The sequence below is a fragment of the Zalophus californianus genome, chromosome 2 (assembly GCF_009762305.2).
Source record: "Zalophus californianus isolate mZalCal1 chromosome 2, mZalCal1.pri.v2, whole genome shotgun sequence".
NCBI lineage: Eukaryota > Metazoa > Chordata > Mammalia > Carnivora > Otariidae > Zalophus > Zalophus californianus.
The window spans coordinates 7,136,923-7,152,612 of NC_045596.1; the positions used below are offsets into that span (position 1 = coordinate 7,136,923).

The window sequence follows — 15,690 nt, forward strand, 5'->3', positions numbered from 1 at the left end:
GGGATTGCTGGATCATATGGTAATTATGTTTTTAATATTTTTGGAGAAACTCCATACTGTTTTTCATAGCAGCTGAACCATTTTACAGTCCCACAGACAGTGCACAGGGTTCCAATTTCTCCATATCCTCTCTAGGACTTGTTTGTTTGTTTGTTTGTTTGTTTTTTGCTGTTGTTTGTTGATTGCTTTTGTTTTTATTTTTTTGATAACAAGCATACTACTTACACCATCTTAATTACTGTTGCTTTGTAGTATGTTTTGAGATCATGAAGTATGGGGCCTCCAACTTTGTTTTTCTTTTTCAAGATTTCTTTGACTATTTTTTATATGAATTTTAGGATGGATTTCTGATTACATCGAATCTGTAGATCGCTTTGGGTAGTATGGACATTTGAACAATATTAAGTCTTCCAATTCATGAACACAGGATGTCTTTCCATTTATTTGTATCTTCTTTGATTTCTTTTAGCAGTATTTTGTAGTTTTTAATGTACAAGTCTTTCAGCTCTCTGGTTAAGTTTTTTCCTAAGTATTTTCTTCTTTTTGATACTATCGTGATTGGGATTGTTTTTAAATTTCTCTTTCAAATGTTTCATTGTTAGTGTATAGAAACACAACTGATTTTTGCGTGTTGATTCTGTGAAATCTTTAGAGTTTTCTAGACATTGGATCATGTCATCTGAGAGCAGAGATAATATCCTTCTTCCTTTCTAGTTTGGATGATGCTCTGTGTAGAATTTCCAGTACTATGTTGAACAATAGTGGCCAGAGTGGGCATCCTTGCCTTGTTTCTGATCTTAGAGGGAAAGCCTTCAGTCTCTTACAGTTTTGATATAAGAGTAATTCTGGCCTCATAGGTAAGTTTGGAAATGTGCCCAGCTCTTCACTTCTTAGGAAGAGTTTGAGGAAGATTGGGATTAATTATTCTTTAGAAGTTTGGTAGAATTCTCCAGTGAAGACATCTGGTCCTGGCTTTTCTTTGTTGAGAGGTTTTTGTTTGTTTGTTTTTTTAAAGATTTTATTTATTTATTTGACACAGAGAGACACAGCGAGAGAGGGAACACAGCAGGGGGAGTGGGAGAGGGAGAAGCAGGCTTCCCGCTGAGCAGGGAGCCCGATGCAGGGCTCGATCCCAGGACCCTGGGACCATGACCTGAGCCGAAGGCAGACGCTTAACGACTGAGCCACCCAGGTGCCCCTGTTGAGAGGTTTTTGATCACTGCTTTAATTTCCTTACTAGCTAGTTTTGTTCAGATTTTGTATTTCTTCATGGTTTGGTCTTGGGAGGTTGTATATGTTTCTAGGAATTTATCCATTTCTTCTAGGTTATTCAGTTTGTTGGTACGTAATTGTTCATTGTCGTCTCATAATCCTTTTTATTTCTGTGGTATCAGTTATAATGTCACCTCTTTGATTTCTAATTTTAGTTATTTGGAACTTCTTTTTTTTTTTGTCTATTTGCTAAGAGTTCGTCAACCTTTTTCACTGATTTTTTTTCCTTTTGTTTTTCTATTCTTTGTTTATCTCTCCTGTAATCTTTATTATTTTCCTTCTTTTAACTTTTTTGGGTATTTTTAAAAAATACTTTGATTTTTAAGAGCAGTTTTAAGTTTACAATAAAATCAAGAGGAAGGTACAGAGATTTCCCACATGTGCAGAGCCTTCCTTGTTCTCAGCACCACCACTAGGAAGGGGCATTTGTTACCATCGATGAACTTGCACTGACACAACCTAATCATCCAAAGTCCATAGTTTACCTGAGGGTTCACTCTAGGTGTTATACATTTTGTGGGCTTAGAAAAATGTATGACGTTTATCCATTATTGTAATAGCATACGGAATATTTTCACTGCCCTAAAAATTCTCTGTGCTCTGCCTATTCATCTTTCTCTTCTTCCTACCCCTTAACCACTGTTTTTTTTTTTTTTTTATTAAGATAGTTTGCCTTTTCCAGAATGTCATATAGTTGGAATCATACAGGAGGTTGCCTTTGCAGATTGGCTTCCTTCACTTTGTAATATGCCTTTGAGGTTCATCCGTGTCTTTTCACAGCTTGTTTGCTCATTTCTTTTTAGCGCTGAATAATATTCCATTGTCTGGATGTACCAAATTGTACCATTTATCAATCTACCTATTGACAGGCATCTTGGTAGCTTCCAAGTTTTGGTAGTAATGAATAAAGCTGCTATAAACATCTGTGTGCAGGTTTTTATGCAGGTGTAAGTTTTCACCTCTGTAGGGTAAACACCAAGAAGTGTGATTGCTGGATCATATGGTAAGAGTACACATCTGCAAAACTGTCTTCCAAAGTGCCTGTACTGATTTGCATTCCCACCAGCAATATAGGAGGAGTCCCCATTGCTCTGTATCCTCGCCAACATTGGGCATTGTCCTGTTCCAGATTTTGGCCATTCTCATAGGTGTGTGGTGTTTTAATTTGCATTTCTCTGATGATACTTGATGTGAAACATCTTTTCATATGTTTGGTTATCATCTATATATCAAATATTATTTGGGGAGGTGTCTGTTAGGGTCTTTGGCCCATTTTTTAGTTGGGTTTTTTACTTTCTTACTGTTGAGTTTTAGGAGTTCTTTGTATATTTTGGACAGCTGTTCTTTATCAAATGTATATTTTGCAAATATTTTCTCCCAGTCTGTGGCTTATCTTCTAGTTCTCCTGATAGTGTCTTCTGCGAACTTTTGGTTTCGTTTGTTCTCTTTCCAGTTCTTTTAGGTGTAAAGTTAGATTGTTGATTTGAGATCTTTCTCCTTTTTAAATGCAACTGTTTATTGCCGTAAACTTTCCTCTTAGTACTGCTTCTGCTTCCTCCCGTTAGTTTTTGTATGTTGTTTTTTTGCTTTCATTTGTCTCCAGATATTTTCTCAATTTTCTAAATTTCTCCTGTTGCTAAAAACCTACCTCAGTAAGATTTACATCTTGCACATATATTTGTTACAATTAATGAGACAATATTGCTACATTATTACTAGCTGAAGTCTGTACCTTATTTGGATTTCTTTAGTTTTTATCTATTTTTTTTTCAGCAGATATGTTTTATTATGTGCACCTGGCTCCATGCCAGACACATGGCATCAGAACGGACAGACGGGGCCGCTGCTGGGGATGGCTGCCCTCTCTGGTCTTCCCGCCCCACCTCAGCCTGGCTAGGCAGGGGAGTGGGGGGGGGGGGACTCGGACAGGTGCCCAGGTGGCAGGTGCGCTGTCTTCTAATTCAGCGGACACGGAAAGAGGAACAGGACGGAGTGGACCACGGAGACGGAAATGCCCAGCAGGGAGCTGTCTCGGTCTGAGACCAGAGAGGCTGTGGCTTGCATGGACGGCGCGGGAATCACTGTCTTTTCCGGAGGAGGGTTTGGGTGGTTTGCAGAACAGGGGGTGTGCTGGAAAGGAAGGCGGCTGACAGGGGCGGTCTGAGAAAGCACAGGTGGGAGCAGATTCGAGAGAGCTCGGTAAGGTCAGAGGAAAACGCGAGAAGCTAGGAGGGCTGTCGCCATTCAGAGACAAGTGGCACCCTGGCCGATGGCCCCGAGACCCAGTGCCGGATGCCCTCTCAGATGCGAGCAGTCCCAGGTCAGACAGAGCTGCTTGAAGCGGAAAAGGCAAGCCGCCAGTCAGCCCTTAAATACAGCGGCCCCCACACCCTGCAGCTGGGGCCACCAGCCACCTCCAGTGGCACGTGTAGTCCCTTCCGTGGTAGGGACCCGGGGATGGGGCTGTCCCATGCAGGGGGCCAACAGCTCTCGAGAGTGGACCCAACGTGTCCCCCATGGTAAAGAAATAGCCGATGAGTTTGTTCATCTGCCCATTCGTTCGTGTTTCCTGAGTGCCCGCCCAGGGTTGGGACCCAGGGACAGAAGTCCCTGCTTTCACATTCTGACGTGGGACACGGACCCACACAAAGCATTTACAGTGCAGCGTGGGAAGTGCACGCATGCGGGACTGACAAGCATGGGCAGGGGTGATAAACGTCATGGCTTCATTTGGCCACATTAAAGGCCATACTTAGTCCCAACCCCTGCCCCCCACCGGTCCCCAAGCCAAATTTTACATTTTTATCACTTTATGAGACCAGCAGTCCTCTTCATGACCTCCACGTGGCCTTTGTGAATAGACCACTTGGGGACAGAAAACTCTACGCTTTCTTTCTTTAAACACCCGGATAGCGTTATTTACAAAATTCCCTTTTATATTTACCCAAATATTGTACTAGAATATATCATTAAACTGAACTTATTACTTTTTTTTTCTTTTTCCCCTTTTCACCTTCTTAGCTAAATATCTTCATGGTCCTGACGACTTCTGGTTCTTTATTTCTTGATGCCCACATTGTCATTATTCTTTTTTATATTTTCAGCACATCTCTTGGCGCTCCGAGTTGCCCTCTGTTGGGGTTCGCTCTGTGAAGCATTTCCTACAGTAGGGACTGTAATTTTTCTGGATCTCAAACACATGGGGTCTGAAGGTTGCCTGACTTCTTCCTCCTGCTTCTTCCCATAGACACCCACTCTTTTCTCCCTTTGCTTCTCCTGGGCTATGTCAGGCGAGGGCATCTGACCAAGTCTGGCAGACCTCAGACACATTCTGCTTTCATGGGCTTTGCCCCCAGATGTTGAATTCTTGGCTTGGTCTTCTGGGCTTTGTAACGTGGTCTCTTGGGACCGTCTTCAGGGGCTTCTTGTCACTTCTCTGTTTTCGGCTTTTCTGCTGCTGTCATAACAGGCTCGGGTCTTTCCTCTTCTAGTTCAGTTTTATTTGGACGTCTAGAGCGCAGGGACATTCCCTGATGTGGAGGGGTTGTCCTTCCTGCTTCTCTTCCCCTTGTTACAATCTCCCTGCTGCTCCTCGGCCGGTCTCCCAGGAGTTCCATCCTTTCTGCCACTGTAATTTTTCTGTCCCCGGATTCTATCTAGGATTCCTGACTGCATTTATTTGACTTGCCTCCTTAGGCTCCTCGAGATGGAACAGTTTCTCAGACTTTCCTTGTTTTTGATGACCTTGGCGGTTTTGGATACTGGACAGGTATTTTGTGTAATGTTCCTCAGTTTGGGTTTGTCTGATATTTTTCTCATGATGAGATTGTGGTTATAGGATTTTGAGAGGAAGACCACTGAGGTAAAGGGCCATCCTCATCACATCATATCAAGGGCACCTACAATGAGCACTAGTTATCACTGATAATGTTAAGCTGGATCGTCTGTCTCCACTGTAAGGTTAGTCATTTTTCCCTTCTTTCCATATAGTAGTCTTTGGGAGAAAGTCTCTGTGCACAGCCTACACTTAGGGAATGGGGAGTTATGGTCCTCTTCCCTGACGGTGTAGTATCTACATAAATTATTTGGAATTCTTCTGTATGTGAATTATTTCCATTGTCTGCCATTTATTTATATCATTGTGGACCCCTCAATATTTATTGTGAACCCTTGGTTATAATCCAATACCATGTTATTTATGTTTTTGGCTTCTGTGTCCTTTGACTTACCTCCATCATTGTGCAGTGGATTTTGGATACTTTCTTAATTTCTGGCACGAGCAGATGCTCCAGGCTCATCATATATATTCCCTGTCCCAGCCCCAGAATCAGCCATTTCTCCAGGGAGCCCCACTTCCTTTCTTGCATATTGGTATTAGAAATCAAGTTCTGGCCTTTGGGTGTGTGAATTGCCACTGGAGTTTCATTGCTTCTAGTTCCTTAGGGACAGTTATTGAGAGAGAAAAGTGTCATTCCTTCTAGGCCCTCTAAATGGACAGAGCTTGGAAATGTGTGTGTTATACTAGGGCTTATGCACATATCTGTAATTACTTCTATGTTTACCCATAGGTATCTATATTAAGCGAAACATGAATTCATACTGATGTCGCCAACTATAATGCAGTGTCACATGGCTCATTCTGACCTTATCCCCCTGCTTATCTGTCATCTTCCATTCTAACAGGGAGAAACTTGGCTCCTACCACCTAGCACCCATATATTGATGTGTTCAATCCCACTGTATACGTATACATGTACCAGGACAAGAAACGCCTTTATCAGCTGGAGTGCAAATGCTGTGTGTCATCCTTTTGTGTTTGGTCTTATAGTCTCCACTCTTTCCAGAGTTATTTAGGTCAGCATCTTTTCTCCCCACTGATTTGCCAATATTTTGTTAAGGATTTTTGTATCTATGTTTGTGAGGCATATTAATCTGTAAACTTATTTCTTTATATGGTCTGTGTCAGGCTGATTGGTTTATCTGTTTACTTCTTTATGGGCTGGGTTTGTGCCAGCCTTATAGAAAGGGCTGGGAAGGGGCACCTGGGTGGCTCAGTGGGTTGGGTGTCTGCCTTCGGCTCGGGTCATGGTCCCGGAGTCCTGGGATCGAGCCCTTTGTCAGGCTCCCTGCTCCGTGGGAAGCCTGCTTCTCCCTCACCCACTCCCCCTGCTTGTGTTCCCTCTCTCGCTGTGTCTTTCTGTCAAATAAATAAATAAATAAAATCTTAAAAAGAAAGAAATGTGTTGCTAAATTTCCGTATATTTGGAGATTTTGCTAGACATCTTATTTATTTCTAATTTAATTCTTTGAGGGGGTGGACTCAGAAAATATACTATATTTTTCCAGTCCTTTGAAATTTATTTAGACTTGTTTTGGGTCCCAGAGATGGTCCTTCCTGGTGAATGTTCTTTGTAGACTAGAAAATAATGAGTACTCTATATTTGTTTTATGAAATAGTCTGTAAATGACAATAAGGTCTAGTTGGTTGATGATGTTCTTAAATTTTTGTAGCTTTATTAATTTTTGCTCACTTAATCAGTTTCTGAGAGGTGTGTATTAAAATTTCCCACAGTCATTGTGTTTTGCTTATTTCTTCCTGTTCTCAGTTTTTACTTCTAAATATTTATTTCCATAGCATTCTATTCACATCTCATGGATTCAGGTTTTTATCTCTCTGGTCTTATTCATAGTTTCTTTTTGTAGTTTTCTTCAGCATCCCACTTCATAGCTTTCCCTTGATGTCCCCCCCCCCCCTTTTTCTGGTTTGTAGATTTTGTCTAATGTCTTTCCCAGTAGAAGCTCTTCTCCAAGGTCTTGACTGTTCATACTTAAGAGTGAGGCACGGAAATGCTAGTTGGTACTTGTTTGCGCACTGACGGGGCCTCAGTGTAGCCTGGTGGAGCAGGGGTCTGACTCTTCGTTGAGGACCAGCACACCCTACCGTTGGTAGCAGAATTACTCCGCTCTCTGGTTTAGGGCTGTGGTTCTGTCTGCTCCTCCTGGGAGCCAAGTGTTTAAGAGGGGGTTTTGGTTTTGGGGTGCCTGCGTGTCTCCAGCGGTTGAGCATCCAACCCTTGATTTCAGCTCAGGCCATGATCTCAGGGTCCTGGGATTGAGGCGCCGGTCTGGCTCTGTGCTCAACGGGGAGTCTGCTTGAAACTCTCTCTCTCCCTTTCCCTCTCCCTCTGCCCCTCCCCCTGCTCTCTCTTTTCTATCAAATAAATAAATCTTAGAAAAAAAGAGGGGTTGTGGTTTTTAACATTGGGAATGAAACTTTAACTTAAACCCTGTTTTTTGGGACAGCATATACTTCCCATTTTCAGCAGGATCTTACATCCTAAGTCCAAATATTTTCTGGAAGTGTACTCTCTGGATGGTCGCGAGGGTGAGGGAGTCTGGCTGCGTAAGCTGCTGATTCCCAGGGGAGGGGTTGTTGATTATAACTGATTCTTATAATGGCTATCAGTGGATCCCCTTTTGCCCTAGACCTTTACCAGTATGTAAGGGTAACTAATGACTTCAATTTCTGAGACTTTCCAGATTTTTGTAAGGGGAATCAGCTTGTTTCTTGTTGAATTTTCCTCCCAGCCAGCTTACATTTTAGCTTTTTCTATTTTTTTTAAAAGATTTTATTTATTTATTTGAGAGAGAGAGAATGAGAGAGAGAGAGCACGAGAGGGAAGAGGGTCAGAGGGAGAAGCAGACTCCCCGCCGAGCAGGGAGCCCGATGCGGGACTCGATCCCGGGACTCCAGGATCATGACCTGAGCCGAAGGCAGTCGCTTAACCAACTGAGCCACCCAGGCGCCCGCTTTTTCTATTTTTTAACTCACTTTCTATTTGTCCTTTTAATTTCCCTCACCCCGAATTTTGTTGATGTCTCTCTTCTCCTGCCCTATCTTCTTCTACTCCCTTTATCACATATTCTTGACTTTTCAATTCCTCTGTTGTCATTATAGTGGAGTTTCCAGAGAGATCAAGGTTAAGTTCATATTTAGCCATGTTTTAATTGGAATTCTTATTGCAGTAGGTCATGCATTTTATATTTTACTATTTTTAAATTGCTTTCCATGGTGCTGTACTGATTCACATTCCAGCCAGTAGTTGAGAATTTTTACTTCTTTAGATCCTCAGCAGCTTTGGATATTTTCTGAAATCTTTAATTTTGACCAATCTGTTGGGTGCAAAGTGCTACGTAATTGTTATTTTGATTAATGTTTCTCTGGCTACTGTTGTGGAAGTAGCTGTCGGATGATCATGAAGCCGGGCATGCTGGGGGAGGCTCCTGGGTAACTAACCGCCTTTGGCTTCACCACGCCCGTCAGTGAGCACGGAGGAAGGGTCTAGCTTTCCTTTGCCCGTTTTGCTTCCATCCGTGGGCAGGGAGGAAGCCCACTTGCCATTCTCGTGGGGGTTGCCCGCTCTTTAAGCCTCTGGTCTCTCTTTAAACGTTCTCGCTAAGATTGCCCTCGTGTGGGTCCACTGTCCAGCTGTGGGGATGGGGACCAGAGGAGCCACGTTTCCATCTCCTGCTCTGCTCCATTAGGCTCCATGTCGTTTGTCTTTGAGGATAGCTCCATTCCATGACAGTGGCTCTTGACATCCTGTGTCAGTTCCATCACTGTCCAGTTATGAGAGCAGGGCTGGACATCTTGCAGGGCTAAGAGGTTGCTTTTTGTGTGTGAATTGCTTGTTTATATTCTTTGCTCATACTTCTGTGAAGTTGTTTAAATGCCTTTGGACTTCATTTAACTTTTGCAAACATTTTAAACTTTGGTGTAATGAATCTTTCAGTCTTTCTTTCCCTTTCTAATTCATGTTTCTTTTTTTTTTCTTTTTTTAATTGAATTTAATTTTATTATGTTAGTCACCATACAAGGCATCATTAGTTTTTGATGTAGTGATCCAAGATTCAATATTCTGTGTTGCATGATTTTAATTGCATGTGTATCTTGCTTGCCAGACGCTTAACCCTCAGTCACAAGGATTGGGTCTTTTCATCTTTATTCCCCAAATCTAGCATGGGCTAATGCTCCTATGTCAAATTTTGTCATAAGTTTATCCTAACTATGATTTCAGAAGGACTTTAAGGAAGAAATATGAAATTCATGTTTCCATGTGGTTTAGGAACTCTTTTCCTATTCCCAAATCATAGAAATTATTAGAAGAAAATATAAGATTCAACTTAAAGTTTTCTTTTCACTTTTAGCTATTGGATCCGTGGTGAATTTATTTTTGTATATGATTTGACGTAGGGACATAATTGTATGTCTTTTCCATATGGTGAGCCAGTTTCCCCAGAACCACTTGATTAATCATCTGTCCTTTCCCATGGATGCCACTTCTGTTGTGTTCACATACCCATTCACTAGGGAGTCATTGCTTGACTGGTGACAAGAATGGCTGAGAATAAAGCCCTAAAGATAAGAGCATTCAGAAATAGATTGACAAAATATTTGTACCTCTAAAGCTTGGGTTCTAGGGGTATCCTTCAACTCTTTGCTTGAACATCTCCTCTGGGTAGGTCTCCCTCACTGCATCCTCCCCACACAACCATTTCTGCCTACCAATGCGATGGTGGCACAAGGGAGAGAATTAGCAAATCTATTATTCTCTGTTGCATGATTTTAATTGCATGCGTATCTTGCTTGCCAGACGCTTAACCCTCAATCACAAGGATTAGGTCTTTTCATCTTTATTCCCCAAATCTAGCATGGGCTAATGCTCATATGTCAAAAATTGTTCCGGAAATTTTATCATAAGTTTATCCTAACTATGATTTCAGAAGGACTTTAAGGCTAATAGGGCATGAAATGAACAAAATTAAACTACATTTTGAATTCCTTTCTTTAATACTCAATTACAGAGATATTATGACATTCAATTACATATTTGATTTCATTTTTTTAGCACAGCTATAAATCATGAATGTTCAAAAGAAAGTGAATGTTAGTTAGAACAAACATTAGTATACAAAAATGGATGCACAAATATGCTAGTCTATGATACAGGCCATCTTAAAAAATGTGTTTATGTGTACATATACATGGCAATGGGTTAAGTTTGAAAATGGGATAAAATTTGGTTCCTTTCTGGTCGTTAGCACAGAAAATTTAACGGATTTCAGCTACAATGTGTCAAACACACTCACACACCCACATCCTCTCCCCCACACATATACCCAAGTGAGGGAATTTTCCATTAAGTAAATTTGGAAAAATTAAAAATTTTCTGGTACAGAGCTTTTAAAAACCATCTCAAATAAGCTTCATCAAAATGTCTAATATTGACCTCACTGACAAGCACTCAGTGATAAAGTAGATTATCTTATTTATTGGGTGCTTTTTAATGGTCTGTTTCTCCCACTTAATTCATCACTGTAATTCCAACGTCCTCAAGAGTGCCTAGCAATGAATGCATATGCATATAGAAGCAAGTGCTCATAGCAAGGTATTGTTAAAGATGAGGAAGATATAAATTGATTCAGAATGATAGTTATTTAGTCAACAGGAAATGTATTGAATGCATAGATGCTATAATCAGATAAAGCTAAGATTTCACTACTCTGGCGGCTAGGGATCAAGTGACACTTTTACACTGAAAATGAAATACTAGTTGAAGAGGGATTAAGCCCTTTGGAATTTGGGCAAGCCAAACCCAAGTCACTGAACTTTTTCAATTACAGATCCAATAAGCAGCTAGACACTGAATAGAATTGTGTCTGAAGACGTTGGTTCAGCCATGACTATGTCATCATAGGATTTGGGCCAAGGAGACACAGTGTCCTCAATCATACAGTGGGTTCAGAAGACCTGTCCTGCCTTTTTACAGAACTGTTGTGAGAATCAGGTACAATTATGTATATGTATATATATTGTACAGTTGTACAATCAAGTACAGTTATGTGTATGTATATCCTTATTCTTCAGTAATATTTATAAGCAGTATGTCCTTATTACAATCAACACTGGAAACAAGAGTCTCTGTGGCGGGCATGGTGGTGGGCCACTTGGCTCTCCCTTGAAAGTGGAACTTGCTGATGAGTGGGTTATCTGACAGCCTTCCTCTGCAGCAGCTTCTGGATCTCCCCCAGCATCTGAAGGTTGTGTTTTCCCTGGGCGGTCTCTGGGAATGACTTACATGCTGTTGTGTGTACGAAGACCTAGTCATTTCTGCCTCACATGGGACTCTATCCTCTATGAGCAATCTTTGCTCTGGATCATACCAGCGAGCTGGCCAGGAGTCTCCCAGAGCTGCATCTCAGCTGGATGGTTTTCTTACCCCCATCTCCCTCCTTCTCTCTCTCCTCTCATAGGGGACCACGTCACAGCCCGAAGGCTCTCCCTGCCTAGTCTTATTGCTTCCCTTCACCCCTTATCTTTCTCAGGCATTACCTGTAACAAATGTTTGCACTTCTGACTCCTGTCTTGGGCATCTGAGTTCCAGAAGACCCAGCTAACATGGTCCCTCAAACCCTAATCATCTAAAAAACAACCCCGTCAATATTTTGAATTCTGTCTTTCTTTCCAGAGATTTTCATTATGGATAAGCATGGTGGGCTTTTTATTTTAAGATGGTTGATTTCTGCCTCCTTTTCCTCTCCCCATCATGTCAGGCATTTATGAATAAAACATTTTGAAAAACATAAGCCTCATAAATGCCAGCCACCAGCTGATGCTCATCCGTTTTAACAACGCTAGTGCTTGAGGAGACTCAGACATTTCTTGAGCACACAGTGTTGAATGGTGAGAACAAGTGAATCAGAGGTCCCAGGCATCTCCCGATAGCTTTGTAGAGGGAGGCTCAGATTCTTCCTGAGCTAGAGCTGGGGCCTCTGCGGTCTTTTTCCACACCGGCCTGGGTCTGCCCAAGTCCAGCCACCATACTGCCTTCAGCTCTGAGCAGTACGCTCCTTAGTAGCCAAGCCGCAGTTTGGACACGCTCACCTCTTGGTCCCTATGTTACCCCGTGCAGGTGCGCTGGAAGGGAGGCTCAGTGGGGTATCTGGAGCTCTCACTGACAAAGAGCTTCATCTAAGGCTCCTGACCTGACTTAGAGGCATAATTTCCCACTGATCTTGAGAAAGCTGAGCCTGGACGGTTTTCCGGTTGGTAGGTAGACTCTCAGAGTTCCTCTCAGAGCAGTCCGTGGCTGCTATTTTAGATGAGATAATCCTGAGCAAGGTTCCCATTGTCATCTCTCCCCTTCTAAATCTATTTTCATTTTACTTCTGCCTTAAAGCTACTCTTGTGTAAATATTCCGTAAATTTCATGTATAGACTTTGGTAACATTTGAAGTCATTTTGTAGATTGATTTCAACCAGAACTCTCTCTCTCTCTCTCTCTCTCTTTTTTTTTAAACGTACTCCACTAAAGAGTTTATTTATTTATATTTTTCAATGCGGGGAAATCTGTTTTCAAATGGTGTCTCTCTCTTTAATTCAGCTTTTCAACCTGATGGTAAAATTCCACAGGGAAATGTACCTGGGAAGGTGTGCTTGGATGGAGCCAGGCAAAATGCATAAAGATGGGGGCTCCCTTCTTACATCGAGTGAGACCAGTAACCTCTTTGAGCCTCTTATTCCTCATTTGTATTGTAAAATAGTAATAAAATAATATCCTCTTAGCTTTAGGAGGGGACAGTATCAGGGGGCGTGCAATGTTCCTTCAAAGTGGCACTAATCTGAGGACACTTCTCTTCCTTTGAAGGGAAGTCCATAATTGGAATTAAAAAAAAATTACTTTCTCTCAGACTTAGGCTTACTCCCTTACTACGAATCTGCTAATTCCGTTTGTCTTAAAGCCACTCCAAACAGAGTCCTGGAGACTGGGCCCATGGCCCTTTCACCCCTGGAGTAAAAGCGTTTTGATTTCTGTCTTATGGGTGATATTTGCAAACACTCTCCTTTTCTGCTACATTCCTTCTCTACGGTTGAGTTTCCAGGATTACAAATAAAATAGAGCTTACATTCACCAACGTCTTCAGCATAAGGAATCTCAAAAACATTGTACCTTCACAAGGTCCTACCGCTTCTGAAATGAAGGCAGGACCAGGTCCTATAAAGAGCATAGATTCGGGAGTCTCACATAGATTTGTCCCGTGCTAGCTGCAAACATCTAAGCAAAGCTTCTCCTCACCTTTATTTCTCACCTGGAAGCATGGCGACCACGTTTATGGTTTTCTCTTTAGAAGATATTTTTTAAAAGCCTGCTTTTATTTTTGCTTCTTATCAATATTTCTTCTGTGGTTTGAACTTTCAAAACCGAGATCGATTTTCCAATTTCCATTATAGAAGGTTTCCCTTTTCTCCGAAGTCAAAGAAGTGATCCCTCGAAGCCACAGAAAAATCGTCTTTTGAAATAAATGAAAAGTGGGTAGAGGTCTTGGATCCAGTGAACTGCAGAGAAAACCAAACTCCCGACTACCAAGGTGAGACGCACCTGCTGAGGGGGAGGGGCTGAGTCAGGTAGCATTGCTCCCTGTGGATTCCGGTTTTGTCTTTCCCATCAATTAGTACGATGGGGAAATACTTGTAGTGTTCAATGATGTCTTCCACTGAATTAAACTTCTGAAACACAGAAAAGAAAGTTAATGAAAATTTAAATATCTTTTTTGTCAGTGGGTTAAAGCACAGAAAAAGATGCTTCATTTTCCTTAGGGAAGAAGTTAACTCACTTAACATTGTTTTTTTTTTTTATTTTTATTTTTTCCGAATTGTGAAGGTGTGTCAGAAAGTGATTTTAAAAAAAGAAAGTGGAAAGCCAGCTCTTGAAGAATGAGTGATATAAATATTAAGTTAACATGGGAGAGTAAGGTGGTTGGGGAGACCAAAAGTGAGCAGGTCAGGGCTCGGCCTTCACTGAGTGAATTGGTGGGAAGGCCTGCAGCGAGCTCCGCTCCCGGAAACCCCTGTGTTCCAGGGAGTCCTGGGGTCATCAGAAGGAACAGAGCCGGCCACAAGGTGCTGGCAGTTCTTAACCAATGTCATTTCCTTCCCTGGGTTTCTTGTGAAATAATGAGGTGACAGCAGATCTTTACTTTGATGTTTCTGGAGATGCACAGATGAAGGGCCGTGGCGATTGGATGGACGGTGAGATTATTTCAAGTTTGGGGAATCAGGACATGCTTTGCCGAAGATGCAGACTCAAAACGGGCTATACCTTCTGGGTGATTCTAGATAAGGGACAAGGGGGTTTAAGGATTCTAAAAGCATGAACAAAGGCAGGTGTTGAGGACACGAGGGTCCAGATGGTGATTCTGATGAGCTGAGTTTGGATGTGTCCTCAAAGGAAATCCTGCAGGGTGAGTAGGAAGAGCTCACTCAGCTTGCCTCGCGCACTTTAAGACAATGTTGATCCTCCTCGGCCTCAGCCCTGGGAGGTGAGCAGGGCAGGGGGAATGGCCTTCATGGAAGAGCTACAGAAACTGCAGCTCAGAGACATGGCCTGACCTGCTTGGAGGTCACACAGCCAGGGGGCCACAACCAGGAATGCAACCTGGTTTTTCTGGACAGGAGGCTTCTGCTCTTTCCCTTCTACAACGTGCCTACGGCTTATGACCCTGGGTTCCAACAGACTAGGAGAGAGGACACAGCCTGAAGGGAGGGAGCCCTGGCAGGGAAGCCTCTGATGCTCCTCTAGTGTGAATCCTCCCTCTGCCCAGTGCGTCCCAGCACAGACACAGTTGCAGGCCTTCAGGATCTCCAACAGGGAATGGAATTGTCACGGTGCCTGGCCTCGTGCAGATTACATTCTGGTTGGGACAGACGGAAAACAACTTCCTCTACAAAGAGGTAATTTCATTTAGGGATAACGTGCTCTGAAGTTAATTAACTTGGAACTCAAGAACATCACCAGGCTACCCACGGACCTTCCCTTGGGGCTGCATGTGGCTACTGGGAGGGAACTCCTTTTCCTCAGGGGAGCCCTGAGTTGAAAAGCTAGAGACCTGTAACCGCCATGGTGGAGGGTCTGAAGACAAAGGGGCCACTGGAGGAGGGTGGGAAGGCAAAGAGGCACCACACTGGGGAAAAGACTCAGGGAAAGGGTCAGGGAATGACTAATCTCCTGACATGGACCAGTCCTTGGATCCACTCCATTTCTGCCCATCCTGAAGACTGAGTCCACAAGCTTCCCCCTTGTTCCCACCCAAGCTCATCTGACATGGGTTCTGTCTTTTCACACTAAAACAGACCTGCTTGAGTCTGTGACTTGCCCCTCTGCACCTGTTACTAGATCTGGTTTCAAGGAGATAACCTGTCTGTCCACCCCTAATAGGTATATGATAAATACTAGTTCCTACCTGATGCTAAGGTATGGTGGTTTCCCTTTTGTGCCATGCAGAAAGCAAGTGCTGTGTTAGAGAAGTCGTACGTGAAGGGCCTTTGGGGACCAAGTGCCTGAGTTCTGAACTAGGCTC

The 15,690-nt window shown here is 42.7% G+C and overlaps 1 protein-coding gene across 1 annotated transcript in view; it reads right to left on the bottom strand.

Annotated features, from left to right (window-relative positions):
* Positions 1-11,183: 11,183 nt before the first annotated feature.
* Positions 11,184-15,690, bottom strand: part of CLNK (cytokine dependent hematopoietic cell linker) — a 160,599-nt gene continuing 156,092 nt past the window's right edge. Inside the window, exon 19 of the mRNA XM_027600401.1 lies at positions 11,184-13,840. Coding sequence (XP_027456202.1) covers positions 13,694-13,840 — 147 coding nt within the window. The 3' untranslated portion in view covers positions 11,184-13,693. The remainder of the gene's footprint in view (positions 13,841-15,690) is intronic.